Source organism: Hippoglossus stenolepis, chromosome 11 (genome assembly GCF_022539355.2).
Source record: "Hippoglossus stenolepis isolate QCI-W04-F060 chromosome 11, HSTE1.2, whole genome shotgun sequence".
Lineage (NCBI taxonomy): Eukaryota > Metazoa > Chordata > Actinopteri > Pleuronectiformes > Pleuronectidae > Hippoglossus > Hippoglossus stenolepis.
The window spans coordinates 6,908,818-6,927,355 of record NC_061493.1 but is presented as its reverse complement, the minus strand read 5'-3'; the positions used below and the strand labels follow the sequence as shown (position 1 = coordinate 6,927,355).

The 18,538-nt window shown below is 48.2% G+C and overlaps 2 protein-coding genes across 2 annotated transcripts; both read right to left on the bottom strand.

The window, feature by feature from the left end:
- Positions 1-779: 779 nt before the first annotated feature.
- On the bottom strand, positions 780-8,660 carry LOC118117950 (leukocyte cell-derived chemotaxin 1-like). The gene is made up of 7 exons (XM_035170645.2): positions 8,543-8,660; positions 8,167-8,307; positions 6,692-6,832; positions 5,972-6,085; positions 2,879-3,029; positions 2,383-2,498; positions 780-1,682 (listed from the first exon to the last, which is right to left on the bottom strand). Exons 1-7 carry the CDS (start codon positions 8,648-8,650, stop codon positions 1,458-1,460), a joined length of 996 nt encoding a protein of 331 aa, XP_035026536.2. The 5' UTR covers positions 8,651-8,660; the 3' UTR covers positions 780-1,457.
- Positions 8,661-9,939: 1,279 nt separating this feature from the next.
- On the bottom strand, positions 9,940-14,165 carry LOC118117272 (protocadherin-8-like). The gene is made up of 3 exons (XM_035169379.2): positions 11,284-14,165; positions 10,923-11,148; positions 9,940-10,810 (listed from the first exon to the last, which is right to left on the bottom strand). Exons 1-3 carry the CDS (start codon positions 13,732-13,734, stop codon positions 10,458-10,460), a joined length of 3,030 nt encoding a protein of 1,009 aa, XP_035025270.1. The 5' UTR covers positions 13,735-14,165; the 3' UTR covers positions 9,940-10,457.
- Positions 14,166-18,538: the final 4,373 nt, after the last annotated feature.

The following is an 18,538-nucleotide window of genomic DNA, read 5'->3' as shown; positions in this document are numbered from 1 at the left end:
TCAGTGCAGGCAGTTGAGATATGGTTGCCGGCTTGAGGACATGGTTTACGAAACGCGGTTTCGATTGTCATCAAGTCGGATAGTCCCCGGAGTTGTTTGGTCAGCAGGCGGGGATGCGGCCCCGAGGTCGAGCGGTGATCTACAGTAGCAGATTTGGACGAGCAGCCGCCTCCCCAGTTCTCCCACCACATACTGTATGTGCAGGAGCTGGAACTGTGAGGGGGCGTCCTGCCAAGGCAAGAGAGCATTAATATGGATCAGCCTCCTAACCGCATCATCAAGCCTCTCACACTGAGTTAAGTGTTAAATTCATCACACATCGTTTCATCTCTCGTGACGATCAAACGCCCATTTGTGGCTCTGGATGGAACTCTCAGCCTCACACACACACTCCTCCACTATCCCTGACACACACACAAACACACCGCCCCCATCCTTACCCCCTACCCCTGCCTGAGGCGGCTCTGTGACATCAAAAGGAGCTAAGCGCTTTGCATCGTGGGTAAGATCTGGGAGCGTGACGGCTACAGAGTCTTTAGTCTCATTAAAGAGTTCTAGAGCCACAACTCTAACATTAAAGAACTCTGGAAACTTCTTTCTGCTCACGCCTTTAGAGCAGCTACCAAATGTGACACTTCTCAAAACTGAACAGTCTGAAAGAGAAGAGACGAGGGGGTTCCTAAATAAACCCACTGCTCTGTTGTAAGCAAACTGTATTTACAGGGTGTGATAGAAATAATTCGACCAACAGCATGAAAAAAAGGTGGGAGGCTCTCAAGTTTACTTAAAAAAGTTTATTCAGTGATATTGCACGTTGAGTCAGCTCCTTCAATGCAGGTCAAAATACATTGAGATGAGTTTGTGAGAGAGCGCGTACAGTACATTGTTTTCATGAGTTAAAATCACAGCAGTTAAAAATAATGAGGGATGAAAAGTAAAACTAACAACAGACGCTAATTAAGCCAGCCGACTGCTACTGAAAAAGTACGGGTCCCTATACATTTATTTACATCAGAAAGCAAAGGATGAAAGAAAAGGTCAGCTCTATGAATACAATCTCACCTGCTTTACCTACAGATACATGTTGTGCTGCTGTGCACATAATTCAGTGAAAACAGGTCCGCTGTACGTTCTCTCGACAGCGTGTCGAGCTGTAGATAAGGAGGATCTGACTGGAAAGCAGGTATGTTTTTTTAATAAGAGAAGCTGTGCAGTGCTCAGCGACTGCAAACCTTTATATGTGAGATCCCGGTGTCCTAGATTCTGTTCCATGCATTTATAATGTGTGGGCACGGCTACTGATGCTGCTCATCTTTCTACCAATCTGCTCTGACCAACAGGTATGTAAAGGAAATGAGAAGCAAAACATTTCCCCTTCATCTCCCTTCCCTCGCAACCCCATCCATCCCTCCCTCCCCTCCCTACTTTCTTCAATCCCGGACTCAGGTGGGGGGTGTCTACACCAGACCCAGGATGCGGGCCACCCACCAGTTGCAGGGCATGATGACTCTGCAGGCCACCCTGCACCCTCTGTAGTGGTACGGCCACGGGTGGTAGCCTCCGAGCGGCTCGCAGATCCTCTGGCAGTGGGTGTAGCCTCGGCGGCACTCGGCACAGCACACGCCCTGGTGATCCAGCATGGGGTCGATGTTCATGTTGCCCTGCTCGCCCTCCAGGCCTCTCTGAAAGGAGACACATGGGAGGTCAAGGGTGCACGGTGTTAGCGTGCCGTTGTGTCACGTGGTAGCTGATGTCTTCAGCAGCGGCGAAAAGCTCATTTCGAACCAATTAATTTCGATTTCCGACAGTCGGGGTTGAGGAGGAGGAGGGGATGATGTCAGACGTGGGTTTTTGTTGTCAAATATTTTCTTTTTCTACGTAGCGTTCGCCGTCTGCCCCCCCTCTGTGGCTGTCAGGAGCATGTTGCATGTTGGGGGATGCTTAGAGTGTGTAGGGATTAGTGAAAGTGGGGCCCAACATAGGGGGTGAGGTTGGAGGGTGTATGTATGGGAGTCTCTGTGTGTGTTGTGTGCACATGTGTGTGCACGCGCTCAGCAGGGCAAAAGGGCAACAGGAGAGGAGGGGGGATGTTGTGGAATTATTCATACCGTCTCAATGCTGAAAGGAAAGCTTTGGACAGCCTCACACAGCAAATGCATGCACAGAAAACACACCCACGCATACACTCAGATTTGCAGAGACAATCCAGGCCCCTATGCCGTGACCCCGGCATCTGCTGCCGCTTGCACAGCTGTGAGAAACCCTCCCTGGCCGCAGCCCTCTCAGGTGTCCCTCAGATCCGAACGGACAGTTGTGAACACTGCGGCAGGACGCAGACAACAGAGGGAGAAGCAAAAGTGCGAGTTCCTTCGTGTGACTCACCTGGTAGGGGTTCTCTGGGTTTAAATCTGCCTCCACCTTCTCCTCCTCCTCCTCTGCCACGGCCCCGGCTGTCTGGCGGCGCTGGCGCAGGGCGGCTCTCTTCTTCCTCTGTCCGCCTGCACACATCACAGTCTCACATTCTGACAGCAGACCGAATTTAGGAGCCGAGTGGCACTAATGTGGCCTCGGCTCCTGATTGCACAGTCGTTTCTCAGACGGACTTTTTGAAGGCGTCAGATGAAGTAGAATAAAAAATAGTGTTTTGAGAGCTTCTGACCTCCCAGCATGCTCAGAAGTGTACAGTCTGCGGCTCACACTTCAAAGGGACTTTTCTTTTAGCTTGTTTTTCTTTCCCATGCTTGAACAATGGCAATGTTAAATGGAAATGCTTGAAACCGTTTGACCCACATCCTCTTTGTTTTTACAGAGCCTGAAAAATTGAGTGTATTTCACTTTTCAGATTTGTATTTTCACGTCTTAACCATGAGGTGCTTACTGGTCGAGTAGGTGGGGCGGAGCCAGAAGATGGGCAGGTCTCCGCACAAGTCCTTGATCTTGTTGCTGAGGAAGGCGGAGTCAGAGAGGGGCGTGTCGGCCGCCACCCAGATCAGATCGTCCTCAAACTTGGCCGGCATCACCTCGTCCTCCTTCAAAGAGTGAAAAATGTGAGAAGGAAAAAAAACATCACTTGAAGGCATAATATCAGGGTTGATGATGTATCTTGTTACTAGCCTTCCCCTTTAAATAGCCCACACTCCTCACACTCAAATCTAATCTGCATTAATGCTGCACCGTTAATGCTCCTTATAACAACATAAAACCAAGCAGTAAAAAGGAAGCCCAGGAGGCTTTAGTATACAGATCCCCCTTGCATCAACATTTAGCTGTACACACAGTGTCAGGACTCATCAGCAGCGGAAGGGGAGGGGAGATGCCCTGGATGTACAGGTTTCTGCAGATAAACTAATGAGGTGTCCGGAGGGGAGACTGTGTAAACATATGTCCTCTGTATCCACAGCCTGCAGGTACGAGGGGGAATTCTGTGGGGGATGATTTGGCCCAGAGGCGTTTGTTCCTGAGGGCTGCACTGCAGTCGCCACAGACATGTTTAGGGAATGTTATCCGCCAACCTTTCTGAAATGCTGCTGCTGTTTTTTTTCCCCCAGCTCAAATGATTTGCTGGAGGGAAAAATAAAAGCGGGGGTCCTTCTCCACTGCTTGACAGATAAGAGTTTATCTGACCCACTCTCTGTGGATGGGGACGCGTGTGTGTTTGTGTGCGTTTGTGCGTGTTTATGTGTGTGTGCGCGTGTGTGGTTATCTAACCCAGATTTGCCATCACTCTAAATTATAGCAAATGACCAGCCTGCGGCAACCATTATAACAACATCTTCCTGTCTCCTCTCTCACTCACACACACAAACACACAAATGTGAACCAAACGATCATTTATGAGGCAAAAAGAGAACAACACAAACACACAGAAAAGCACAGACGTGGAATAAATGATCGTTTACGAGACAGAGAGGCAATAACAGCAGCCCCGCATCATAATTAATTGTGTGTGTGCGCGTGTGTGCGCGTGTGTGCGCGAGCTCGTGTATGTGTGTGACTGAGTGTGTGTGAGTGTGTGAGCGAGAGTCAGTGTTTATGCATTCATGAGGGTAATTCCGGCGATGTGGATTTATGTGGATGTGAGGCTTATGCAGAACTAAATGATTTTAATTATCAGACAGCCTCAATTGAACAATCACAGGCGTTTGTGAGTTGTGATAGCAATCCGCACACATATGGCACCGTACTCACTGTGTGTGTCTGTTGTGTGTTTGTGCATGCGTGCGTGTTCTGTTAAGTGATGGGAAACCACATATGGAAATCACCTATGTGTCCTTGGTTTATCATTGGTTTGGGTGATTCATGCTAACGCCACAGCTCACATTAGTAATATATCAGAGGTGCGGATTTGTAGTATATATCTAAAGCTCAGCAGAGAACCGACAATGCATTAATACAACTAATAGTATTTATAATGGATATATTTGATAAGTTATAACAGCTAGCTTTAGTAATGGGCTGATTTAAGATTTGCCTCATTAATCAGCTATACGTGATTTTTTTTGTTTTGGGTTGCCAGATTTGAGATATCTCGTCATGTATAATTTGTATTATCTTTTGCACAAATGGCTCGTGGTTAGAAATAGAGTCCGACTGAAATGGAATTGTTGGGGACGAGGAGAAACATTTAATATCGATATATTAGCAAATATTACATTTTTTGTGTATATGATTGGTTTAGTTTCTCTTCCCCTCTGTCTGTCGTCACAACATTTGTACGTAGCATCTTTTATATGGCTTGATTTTAGATTAATGTATTTTTGTTACTCTAAGCATATTTTTCTGCAGTATTTTCATTAACATAAGCTCACATTTGTATGGTCAGTTTCAATGGTTTGGTAAGTGATCAAGTCATTCAGAACGAGTGCAGTTGTCAGTGTTTGTAATTCATGAATAAAGGTCTCTTCCACTGCAGTAATCAGTCACATGTACAGTTGTGTGCAGCTCTCCTCCTGAAGGTAAGTGGTTGAATTGTCCAAATCACATAATCCACTCCAATTATTCAAAGAGTTGAATAACTGAGTGGAGATGCAGTAACTGTCACTGTAAGCATGCTACACGTCTGTACAGTACATGGTTATCCTCTTAGGTTAGCATGTTAGCATGCCTGTTATTACGGTTCATCCTGGGGAGAACATGAACGTCTACACCATGGTATGTGCCAATCCATCCCATAGATGTTGCGATATTTCCCTGAACAAGTAGAAATTTAGACCTGATGCGAGGAGAAGAAGTCGCGGAATCAGCTAAATAAGTAGGATTCTAAATAAGCTAAATAAGTAGGATTCACCCTCTGGGGATCATGAGTATCTTGCAATTACTCGTCTTAAAGTAATAAATAGGTTGTTTCCGAATATTCGATCCTTATAACTCACTTGTAAAGTATTTCGTATTAGACAGTGATACCGAACGGTCCGTCTTTATTTGAAAAGATCCTAATGGATTGTCCAGTTTTAGCTTTGAACATCAGATCGAATGATTTCAATGCACTTACAGGTGATGCTGGATGTTTATGTTGTAATTACTTGATTAAATAGGTTTCAAAGAGTTAAACACTCAGACGTGTGTCTTTCCCTTTCCACTGCAGGAACACACACAAGTATGCACTGTCATTGGTTCTGCTGCTGTTTACACTGTTCTCCACCCACTTTGGGGCCAGGTTCCTGGAGCTAAATATAGGACGGTCTCAGGAGGTGATGCTGAATCCTGGAACATTCAACCTCTGGTGAAATGACTGGTCAAACTAATGTGTCATCACATCAATAATGAGGATTGTAACAGTGAAGAAACTCAAAAAAGCTGCTAGATACCAAATGGTTAAATACAGTTCTAGACCTTCACATGATCTTTAAAAGCTCGGGTTCTGGTAAGCTCCAGTTTAGGAGTTTTCACATTTCTACAGTGAGAAAGAGCTATTGATAGATTCTCAACTTAAAGAGATCCCACTTTATCAGAAAAGACTGGACCAACCCACCAGGTTGAACGTCATGGATTCCTTGTTGAGAGTCTCCACGTCAGGCAGACGAGCCTTCACCTGGGTCTTGATGTAGCACTTCTCTCCTCCTGAGAAGCGAATCCCTGTGATGCCCTGGAGTAGTGAGAGAGGAGAGGGCACAAACAAGAAGCTGGAATTCATAACTCGTCACAGAGGTCGTTGTGTTGTCGTCTGCAGGCATCTGGGACAACACATCTGCACATTGAATGCAGCATCACAGCCAAACATCTGCAAACATGATTTAGATTAAACATCGGGGGGGGGTGATGTAGCTTAGCACTGTATTCAAGATTTAAAATGACACTCATGGGGACAGTATGATTAAAGGTCAGAATTTAAATTGTTAAGAGGCCAAAACTGCTGCTTCGCTAGTTTGATTGGCCTGATTTGGACCGCTTTAATTAAAAGGTCAAAAACCACCAGTCCGAGTTTAATGAAAATTGGAGGGACGATGCGTCTTGACTCTGATTGGCCCACAGGGGGACAACATGTCCACTAGTTCTTTGTTTGTCCACTGCTGCAATGAGCCAGTCTCCCCACAAGGGTCTTTAAAGTTTCAACAAATCTGATCTCTTCCTCTCCAGATTGCTCGTAGGGAGAGACGGCGGATGTCCAGCTTGATGACTCTGCTTTTATGCTCTTGCTTATTCCTCCTGACAGTATTATCATTACTTTTTAATTGTTTTCAGTCCCACTCACAATCTCAAAGTCGTGGACCTCCACGGCCTCCTCCGCCCCGCTGCTGGTGCTGAATCTCTCCATGTTGTTGGCCGTGTCGATTTCCATTGAGCCCTCCTCCACTTTGCCATTGATGCTCATGCTGTAGTGGACATTGTAGACCTGAACACACACACACACACACACACACACACAAGGTTTCAGACTGGCATGTAAGGTATGAGAGTCCCGAGAGTCCCCCCCCCCCAACAGCCCTCTCCCTTTCATTCTCCCTCTCTCCAATCTTACCCATGACTTCTCTTCACAAACCTCTCCTCTCTCAATTTTCTCCTTCAGACACACACACATTCATTCACGCTTGTTTAGGAGAATACAAACCTTACACCTCTGGGTGATGATGACCCTTCTTCTGCAGAGCCTTTTCATCACGTCTTAATAACATTTTCAAACTTCATAATGGAAAAAAGGAGAGAAAACACCCAGAAAGCTGCATTTTTCCCCTCTCGTCTCTTACACCTCTTGCCCCTGGAGCATCAGCCGGACCAGAGAGGGCCCCCCCACCCCCACGCTCACCCCTCTCCACCCACCCACAACCCTCCAACACACACACACACCACATACACACAAGGACTCCATTCACCAGGCTTTACCTCAGACGGTATGAAAAAAGAGTTTAATTTACATTTTGCTGTTTGCCTACACTGCAAGAAAAAATTCATCTTGAAGAGCGGCTTCAGTCTGCTGAGCATTTTTAATTCACACTAGTTAAAAAATCCACCAGCGACGACATAATTTCACTTGTTTCCAATTCTAAAGAGCTTGTTTGAACAATTTCTTCCCTCAAGTGACATGATTTTTTATTGGATGGGAGTACGCATGAGAGCCGTTTTCTTCTGTGGTGGTTCCCTCTTGTTTCAGAGAAGTTTTTGAAAGGAGAGAAAACTGCATAGGGGGGAAAAAAGGGAATTATCTAGCAGATCAGACCGACTTTGATTTGATTTTCGATCGAAAGCCTTGAGGGAGTATAGCCTGTAAAAATCACTGGGGTGGTGACATGAGCTGAAACTTGTTTCACTTTATGGAAAGGCAAAGTAAGAAAATCCAACTATTAATGCTCTCTGAAAACTCACATCATTTTACAATAACAAGTGTTAACTTGGTACAACTTGTTAAATCATGTAAGCTGTCCTGATTTAAACTATCATGCACAAGATGCAGACACAGAACTGTCCTCTGCACGTGGAAAAGTGCATCTTTATAAACCATGGTCTGTTTTTTTTATGTAAAGATCTATGCAACTTAAATTGTAGGCTACAGTAGAGGATGAAATAAAGACAAGAAAAGAAAAATTAGGACAAGATAAAGTAAAAATACATGTGGTCAGTCAAACCCACATACAGCCAAAATAAGAATTACAATACCCTCTCTCTTCTCTGACCCTCCTCCCTCTATAGTTGACCTTAAAAGTAAGATTTATGATAAAATATCATCCTTACGTGTTTTTCATTGTTGTTCCAGAAGTAAAAAGCTCCAACTGCTCCCAGCAGAAGCAGCAGGGCTCCGGCGATGAGCACCGCGATGCCGGCCTTCAGGAGGCGGCCGGTGGCGGCGGGCTTCACCGCCACGGCGGAGTAGGCCTGCGCGGTAAAACAGATAAACTCCAAAGTGACAACACTGTCGTAAAGAAGAGATGCTTTCTGACAATCTTTAACTATGATACTGAACCTGACAAGGTGTCCGTGTTATGATAAATTCACAGCGACACAGAGACGGTTTATGCAACTTTTGAAAGGTCATGAAATAGATACAGCCTGTAGGATGTTGGGGCCCCGACAGAGGCGCAGGGGCCCGGGTGATCCCAGCGACACTCACCGGAGGCATGAACTGCTGCAGGTCCTCCGGTCCCGCTGAGGCGATCGGTACTTTCTCTGAGCTCCCGGCCATGACTGCAGCCGAACACCTGAGGAGCCCCGACTCCATTCACTCCTCTCACCCCCCTCTCCCTCCCTCCCTCTCGCTCCCTCCCTCTCTTCCTGAGGAGGAGGAGGATGGTCACTACAAGTTTTGCCTTAACGCTCTCCTACACTAGAACTGTGCGTAACCTTGACAACGTTTGTGCCTCTGAATAAAAGTCAGGTGAAATCTAACACCTCCAGCAGACGATCAGCACATTATATATATTTAAAAAGTGTTGCGTTCCCTCACGAGAGAGTTCATCGCTCTTTCTCTCTGAAGACCACGTGTTGGCTGCTCACGAGTCTGATCCCTGCTGTGATCCTCAGAATTTTCATATCAATAAGTTTTATATGACGAGCCTCTGTGGGTGGACCGAGATGTATTCATGAACATTAAGGAGATGACGGAGGAAGGGAGAGGGTGAGGTTGTCTCCTCGAATCACCCTCCCACACCCCCCTCCCTCCCTCCTCCCTCCTCCACAGACTGCTGCAGGTCAGAGGGGACTCCGGCGGAATGTCGCACGCTTTCTCCATCCTACAAACAGTATGTTAACATGACAGTGTGCAAAAAAAGAGGCAGCCCACTTCGATCTTGATCCCCTCATATCTGCGGGAGTGAGTGAGTTCGGGAGTGTGCCCTGAATGCGTGATTATAAGGAGGGTGATTACGTAAGGAGCGCACCGAGCGCTTTGGCACACAGACAAGAAAACATCCGGACAGAGGAGCAGGAAGCTTTTATTCGCAAGGACTCCACGTTCTTTAACAAATCCCAACTGTATTTGCCTGTTTAAAACACCTCCGTTTGTATGCATGTGACTTGTTTTTCTTCTTCGAGGCGAACCCTAAAGGGCGCCTTTACGCACAGCCACTCTCATTACGGATGTCTCTTCCATGCGCACAAATCAGGTGGTAATGATTGATGTTGTGGAAAGCTCAGCATATCTTTGTTACTCGTATTAACATGCAGGTCTGCAGGCGGTGAAATGCACCTATTAGGTCCACCAAGATGAAAATAATAACTGTGGAGGTTGCTCTGCTCCTGTTACGCGTGAGTGATTTGCTGGAAAACCTTGGCGTCTGCTCTGGCACCCCACCAGAAAAACCATGTTCACAAAAGAGGGGAAAAAACGAAACTGACCTTCTTCAGTGGGCTGCAAGGACAGAGGCTCACTGCTGCAATAACAGCGACGCCTGTTGGCTTTTACTACAGCGACTGGCCTGACTGATAGGCTGTTCCTGCGAGGCATTCACAAACAGCCTGCTCACCTCTGGATCGTAACCTCTCAGAACAAAACACACACGAGTCAGCTGCTCAGAACAGTATTTCAAAGTTTATTTTCTCTCCGAATGCTGTGATGATAAAAAAAAAATCTGTACATCGACTTATTATTGCATTCAAATGATTTCATTATAATCAGCTTCATACATTGCAGGTCACCAGCCCTCACATTTACCAGTTTCAGGGGCCATTTTTAAATAGTCAGCATGCGTAAAGATCAATAATTACAATTCAAATTTACATATCTTTGCTTCATTATTACTTTTATAAAAAATAGAATCTCTGTATGTACAAAGCTTGCATATGATACACTTCATGTCCAACAAAATTTTGTGATTGAATGGACTTCAAATGTGGCTTTTACATTAAAGACAAAAACGCACAAATATCCAGTTATAAACTTATACATAATATGCACAATCAACAGCAACAAATAACTTCAAATAGTTACATTATTCTCCTCGTCAGTTAATCATAAATTAAACATTTGAATACACTATACATTTCTTTGAGAGTGAGCTTATAAGTGTTTGTGTGTGCAATTGTCTGTTTCAGGCCTCGTTGTTGGGGCAGTGTGTTGGGGTGGGGGTGTAAACCGGGATGGTTATGTCACTGATCTCCTGCACCCTCACAGGCCTGGGGGGGGTGACCAGGACGTAGTCGTACTCCCGGTGCAGCACTTTCTCGTACACGCTCTGCAGCCCCAGTGTTTTGGGGATTTGGGCCTGGTAGTAGTTGTCCCTGCGGTTGGGGTCCCGGGGAAGGGAGGCCGTCTTGGGGAGGCTGTTGAAGGAGGAGAGGGTCGGGGCCGGGGAGGGAGCCGCGTTGGCCCTCACTGCTGAGGGGCTCCAGCAGCGGTCTGAGTGACCCAGGACCTTGCACTCACTGGTGCAAGCCCACAGAGCTAAAAGAGACAAAGAAAAGAAAGTGGAATTAGATTTAAAGCCACAGCTCATCGCCAAACTCACATAATCTCATACTTTCATTCATAAGTGGATTGTTTTGCATGTCTTTACCATTTTGGCCGCCCATGGGAGGAACCACTGCTCCTTCTTTCTTCAGGCCTGTGTCTCCACTGACATCACTGTCACTGTCATTGAAGTCACTGTCCCCCTTGCCACTGTCTTTGCCACTAAAGGCCGGGTCCCTGGCAGAGATGGTGGTGTAGGAGTTCCCCTTCCAGATGGTGATGGGCCTCACAGCCTCCTTTCCGTTCCCGTAGCCAGGCAGAGTGGAGTAGCCCTGCAGGAGGACAGAGGAGAAAGAAAACAGAGGTGAGTTTCTGCTGGATGAACACATTGCAGAGTGCAACCCACATCTCCCCTCCCCACATCTCCCCTCCCCACCTCTCCAAAGTGTCCCAAAGGGGCATCTCACCTCGTGTTTAGTCCCTCGGAGCTTGCTGTTGTTGTCTGAGTCATACACACAGGGCACTTCGCTGCCGTCCTCTGAGGCCGAGCATATGTCACTGCCCCCGGGGTGAGCCGAGGTGAACCCACCGGGCTGGCTGCTGTAGGATTGTCCGTCAAAAGCCGCTCCTGCCCCGTCCCCGTGGAGGGGGAGAAGCGGGTTGTCCACCACGTGGGTCCTGCCCCGCTCCAGCGTGCCCTTCTCCCCGTACGAGTCGCTGTCCTCCCCGCTTTTGTCCTGCTTGCGCCGGTTGCAGGTGGTGGCGATGAGGATGATGGCGAGCAGCAGCAGCGTGCAGCTCCCCGCGAGCACGACAATAATCACCACGGACAGGTCCCACTGCGCGTGCACCTCGTCCCCGCCCCCCGCCTGGTACACGGTCCGGTCGCTCGGCGGGGGGCCGGCGATGATGAGGAAGCGGAGGGTCGCGGTGGAGGTGAGCGCGGGCCTCCCGTTGTCACTCACCGTCACGGTCACGCTGAGGGTCTCGTCCACGTCGTGGCTGAGCACCTGGTTCAGGTAGATCTCCCCGGAGGCTTTGTTAACGGAGAACACGGAGGGTTCGCCGGTGGCCAGCCCGTAGGACAGGTCCGAGTTCACGCCCTCATCCGCATCCCGCGCCTCCACCCGGGTGATGACGTAGCCGGTCGGCGCGTCCCGGGGCAGGAGGATCTCAGCGGAGCCGTTGTTGAGGGGCGGCTGCGTGATGATGGGCGCGTTATCGTTCTGGTCCACGATCCTCACATAGACATTGGCGCTGCCGGTCAGGGGCGGGGAGCCGCCGTCACTCGCCGTGATGCGGAGCTCCATCTGCTTCATCACCTCATAGTTGAAGCTCCGGAGCGCGTAAAGCGACCCGCTGGCCGGGTCCAGTGACACGAAGGTAGAGATGGGGGAGCCCATGAAGTACGTGTCCGCCAGCTTGTAGCTGACCTTCCCGTTTGACCCCAGGTCCATGTCCCGCGCCACGACCGTGGTGATGTATGCCCCAGGTGCGTTGTTCTCCACCACCGCCACCTCATACACCGATTTACTGAACACCGGAGCGTTGTCGTTCTCATCCGTCAGCCTGATGGTGTACTGAGTGATGGTCCTGAAGGGAGGGGAGCCCAGGTCCTCCGCCACCACCGTCAGGTTGTACTCGGGGATTTTCTCCCGGTCTAACGGGTTGGTACTCACGATCATGAAGCTGTCCTCGTAAGCCTGCTGCAGTTTGAAGTGGTCGTGTCCGTACAGGGTGCAGTGCACCTGCCCGTTAGCGCCCGAGTCTCTGTCCGAGGTGCTGACCAGCGCCACGAAACTCTCTCTGGCCGCCGCCTCGGTGATGTACGCGATGCCCGCCGTGATGGACGTCATGGGGGTGATGGAGATCTCCGGCGCGTTGTCGTTAACATCCTGCACCTGCACCACTATCTTGCAGATGGCCGGGCTCGGGTTCGGACCCAGGTCGGTGGCCTGGACGTCAAACTCGTACGTGTTCTTACTTTCAAAGTCAATCGGACTCTCCAGGGTGAGCCGTCCGGTCTTCCTGTCCACTCTGAAGAGTTGTAGTATTTCTGAGGGCACTTGGTTCCCGAACCCGTACACCACCTCCCCGTTCAACCCCTCGTCCGGGTCCTCCGCGTTCAGGTCCAGCAGGAGGGAGCCCACCGGTGCGTCCTCGGGCAGGTCCACGGAGAAGCTGTTCCTGTCAAACACCGGGCTGTTGTCGTTGTAGTCTTTCACCTTGATGTTGATGCGCGTCGTTCCGGTGCGGGACGGGTTGCCGCCGTCCATAGCCACAAGCTCCAGCGCGTAAGTCGCCTGCGTCTCCCGGTCCAGCTCCTTCATGAGCACCAGCTCCGCATATTTAACCCCGTCGGCCCTGCTGAGCACGTCGATGGAAAAGTGGCTGTTGACGGAGATCTGGTAGCTTTGGATGTAGTTCACCCCAACGTCCTCGTCCACGGCAAAGTCCAGCGGGATCCGCGTGCCCACCGCCGTGTTCTCGGAGATCTCCAGACTCGACTCTTTCCGGGGGAACTCGGGGGAGTTGTCGTTGATGTCCTTGACCTCCACCTCGACGTGGATGAGTTTGAACTGCTCTTTGGAGAAGCTGACCACGTCGAAAGCGATGAGGCAATGCAGGATGTGTTTGCAGATCCGCTCCCTGTCTATCCTCTCCCCGATGGTCAGCTGCCCGTCGCTCTCCCTCAGACGGATGAAAGAGGAGTTGAACTGTTTCATCATCCTGAAATTGTTCCTCGAGCCTCCCGAGGAAGAGGGAGCGGAGGAGATGTCCTTGGCCAAGTTTCCAATCACTGTCCCTGGTGCGTCTTCCTCAAACGTCTGATATTTCACCGTTTTTCCTTGTGTGACAGCAGAGAGGCTCAGCAAAGAGACGAGCACCAGCAGCCCGTTCCACCCTGTTTCTCCCATCTTGACACCCTCACTCCAAAAATAATGGGAAATTCAGCTAACTGTCCCGAAATGAGTCCAATTGAGAGTTCAGGGAAAAAAACACACTTGCAAAACAGAAACCCCTTCCCGACTCCTGTCGACTCTCCTGTCTTTTCCCTATAGCGCCTGTAATAAATATTCCATATGTCTTTCAATGCGCACTCTGGATGCGCTCCGCTCTCTCTCTTCTGGAGGTGTGCTGCTCTCTCAGCGCAAGAGGGCTGCAGTGTCTGCAGGAGGGTTTATACGGCGAGGCATGCAAATGAGCCGCGCTGTGACCAATCCGGGCGTTGAGAGGGGAAAAAAGGGGGACTTCTGAAAGACCTCTAAAACCCCGTTTAGAGATTCCTGGACTGTGCGGAGTAACTTGGCACCCGAATGTCCGGTCCGAACGCGGGGCTTGATTTAATACAGCTATAGTTCCCGTTGCTTGTTTATGTTCTTCGGGCTGTTACATGAGTCTGCGCACCGACACATGGAGGGGGAGCGCGGAGATGCGCAGTGTCCCTGAGATAGAGGACAAAGCATTTAAATAGGAGTGTCTGTTAAGGGGATGCGTTACCCCTTAGGCGCACTTTCACTGTTAAGAGATTTATGCTGAAACTCGGGCTGGATGGATCCCCACGCACGCACGTGTCCCATGTAACCCACCCGTGTAAAGGCAGCCACTGGCACGCTCAGCTGTCCCACTGACCTCTCCACCTCTGAGAGAACTTTACGCACAGATATGGCACTACTTGTAATTATCCTCAACCACAGATCGCCTCCATCCAGGCTGATAAGAGTTCATTTAATACACTTTTCACAGACTCATAATGCTGATGCAGCTTAACGCACTGAATAATTGTAGTGCCAGAGAATCATAAGAAAGGAAATATGTTGTAACTGGTGGTAATAGCATCATCTTAGAGCTCATTTTACTTTCATTAATACATTCCATAAATGTGCTTTTTTGGCCTTCTTTTATTCATCCCCCTGGTGTGTTGTATTCCAGTAATTGTTTGCCCAACAGATCATATCTGAGCCAAAGAAAAGGGACTCTATCCATTTGAACATTGATTTTATTCTAATTCGGTCTCAGATCAGATCAACTCACGAGATGTCTTGTGCGCGCAAGAGGGGATTTTTTTAATTAAAGCCGGTGTAACGGCTCGGTTTTAACACGAGACTCTGCCTGGCCTCGGCTGCCAGAGCAGAGAGAGAGAGAGAGAGAGAGAGAGGAGCAGGTGAAGACGCACATGCACGCACGCACACATACACTGGCGGGCCACGCACGCGCTCACACAGCCTTCCACGAACCCGTTACAAATGGGATTTGGCTGTAAACGCAGGGGGGATTTATCAGGATTTCAATAGTGAGATTATATCAAAGGCGCATGAAGCCCTCGTTAGTAGCAGGCGGGATAATGGCATGGCAGGGTCTCCCTTTACAGCCCGTCCATGCCGGCATTGTGGCCCCTGAGCCGGTCTGTGGGGACCCTAACCCCCGCTGCCTCCATGCAGCCCTCTGCCTAACTGCAGCATAATGAGTCACAGCCACATGCAGCCTTTGTATCGCCCCCTCCCCACCCCTCCAGACCGGCCCCGGTCCCGGCCACGACTCCTTTCATTACAGGGAGATGGGAGATGAATTGCCCTGGACATCAGGGTCCCTCCTATTAAAATACATTTAAAAAACGACCGGGGCCCCGTCACGGCTCTTTAAGAGATTTTCTCATTCTTCACAGTGGACTCTCCTTCCCTCTCTCTCCCTCCTCACACACGCACATGCACACACGCACAGCTTTTTCAGGGGCAACACTTGCCTTGCAGTAGAAGCTAATATCAGTTGGCATGTTCTATAAAGAACCCATCTGCCACAGAAAGTCAAATAGGAGGCACCTGAATGGGCGACATCCAGTCAAGCAGCTTGCATAGTTAGACACAGTCAGGCCTGTCCTAAAGGATAAGGAGACGTCATTCTGCAGCAATTACATCAAAACAACATCATCAGCCTTAAGAGGGTGTTTTTGAGATATCGATGCCACTTTTTAACCTTTATTCAGAGTTTATTAAAAAAAAAAAAAAGTGTAGAAAATACATGAATAACAAAAAAAAGAGGGCAATCATCACACTTTAAAAGTACATTGGGATTAAAACACATAAGGACTTTTGAACCAGTTCTTACGAAAACAAAATTAGATCTCAAAGTTAAGGCCCTTATGATCACATTTTCTGAGTCGGTTCTAAACATAAAAGTATACATAAAATTCCCCAGCAGAGCATGGAAGGTGGAAACATTGCGTATCACAAACACGTGTATTGCACCTGTCCATCTTGGAAGCACTAATACAATTTGGGATGCGTCATTATCTGCCACCTGAAGCTTTTTCAGTTTAGCATGACTATAGCTGCACCACAGATGCGCTGTGTATGGACTGCAGTAAGCTATACACAGTGCTATTTTAACATCAGCTATTCACACAGGAAATGTGCGCACCGACAAGCTTGTGCATATAGTTTGCACTGAAACTGCTCCTCCTCCTCATCATCATCATCATCATCATCATCATCATCATCATGATATGATTAATCATCCCTCACGATGTAACCCAGATGTTTTACTAAACATTTAGGACTTGGTCAGTATAAGATGTGAAAGGATAAAATATATTGTGCGACAACGAGTTTAATGCAAAACCTCTTTCAGGGGCTCCACAGCGTCATGAATGGTCCATTCTGTCCAGTCTGTGGTTTCTTTGTGTGTTCGGAGACACACATGGACTCTGACGGTATTTTCTCTGCACACAAAGACAAGAGCAATCAAAAGCAAATCACACGACATTGTGTCTGGTCTCGTCTCGTGGATTAAAATCTCTGCACGTGCATGTGCGCGTGCATTAGGGGGCCAGTGTATTGGCTGAAGTGGGACACCACGCACACCCAAAAACAGAATAATTCCCTCCCGTGACCACCGTGTCAATCTCGGCCGTCTGCACGCGAGTTCAACAATAGCAGAATTAGAGTCGAGTCCCTGAAATCCATTCCATTCTTCACGGGACATATTAGCATTTTTCTTTAACGTATATAAATACATCTTTAGAGTGAAGCCCCCTCCATCCCTCCCGCTCATCCTTTCTTTCTTTCCTCCTGCATTGTGAACCCATTTGCTCTAGTGATCGCCGGGTATTTTGGGGGTCTGAAGCCCGATCCCTTCGCCTCTTGTTGGGGCTTAACTCTTTGAGATGGAAATGGCCGATTTGGACTCTTTTGTCCAGGAAGATAAGCGGTGGACGAGGGGGAGAGTTGGAGAGGGGAGCAGGGGGTGAGAAAGGGAGAGATGTGTGCGTCTGTGTTTGTGTAGGAGAGGAGGGGGGCTCCAAGATGATCGATCAGCGCATTGAAGACCCCCCTCCATCCATCCAAGCACCCAAAACCCACCACCACCACCACCCACCCCTCTGCTGCTAACCTTTGCTTAACTCGCGTGCCATCACAAGCGCGGAGTCCTAATTGGTTCCCAGCACTAATTATCCAATTATCGCCTCTCCAGCATGAGGAGCGCACTCCAGGGCTCGTCTGGCTATAATGGCCTCGTCCTCGAGACTATTGATGGAAATGATTAGGAGTGAATGCGCCCTGCATCGGCTGTGCAACACTTGTGAAAGTTGTGTCGTGGCCTCGGGGTCTTAAAAAAAGAGAAGGGTGGCACTTCACTAACAGAGGCTAGATGCGCTCATTCGACCTGTATTATCCCTCAACTCTCATCGAAATTGGAAACATGTTAAAGGGCTGTGCAGGTTAATTAGAGCCTTTTGTGTAGCTCTTATACATCGTAACAAGAAAAATAATGCTAAGGCTGTGAGTGGAGGCTCGGACACTGCATAGATGTTAAGGACACAGTGAAAGATACACTTCAATTGCTTGGTGCAGAATATTTTTTAAATTAAACATTGACATTGATTTCTTTGCCCGATTTAATTGAATTCAATTACTTTTTATTTCATAGCGCTAAATAACCACATATAATATCTCAAGGCACTTTACATTGTAAGATTGAGACCTTGGAAGTTCACACAGCTACATTTCTATAGCAACTGCCTGTTTTCCCTCTTTGACTGAGCTGCTCCTCTGGGGGGAAAAAAAGTTTCATTGTTATTGTGGCTGCATAAAGATGAGTTGCTAAAGTTTGACCAAATTAAATCGCAATATCATCAGGTCTTAAAAGATTTTCAAATATGATGCAAAGTGAAGCCTTCATGCATCTCATCATCTGTCAGACGTTGTGATGGGTGTTTAAATTTGTTTATTTTCATTTCAAGTTTAAAGTAATGTCTGTGCAAGTCCCTGATGGAGACCCAATATTATAGAGCAACCTCCAACAGAACCACATTCAGTGTGGGCGACCATCTGCCTCGACCGGTCGGGTTGAGCCTTGTTGTTGTTAACTGTCACATTTGAGCTCTGTCACACTGATTATTAAAGTAGAAATAATAGGATTCACAATTGTGGATAATCTGATGAAATTCATGGCTCAGTAAATATGTTTAATTCAAAGAAAAACATCATGAGTGATGATTCGGGATGAACTGTTGGACACATTTGTGGATTGTTCCAACGTGTAGCTTGCAACAGGCTGCAGGGATCCAGGAGTTAATAGAGCAGCAGGCTCGGACTGGCACCAGAATGCCACCAGATTGACAACGTCCAGTTCCATGAAAACATTTATCCTCCTTCCTCCATCTCTTCCTCCTCTTAGTTAACTTCTGCTCCCATCCATCAACCCTTCCAGCCCATCTGTCGC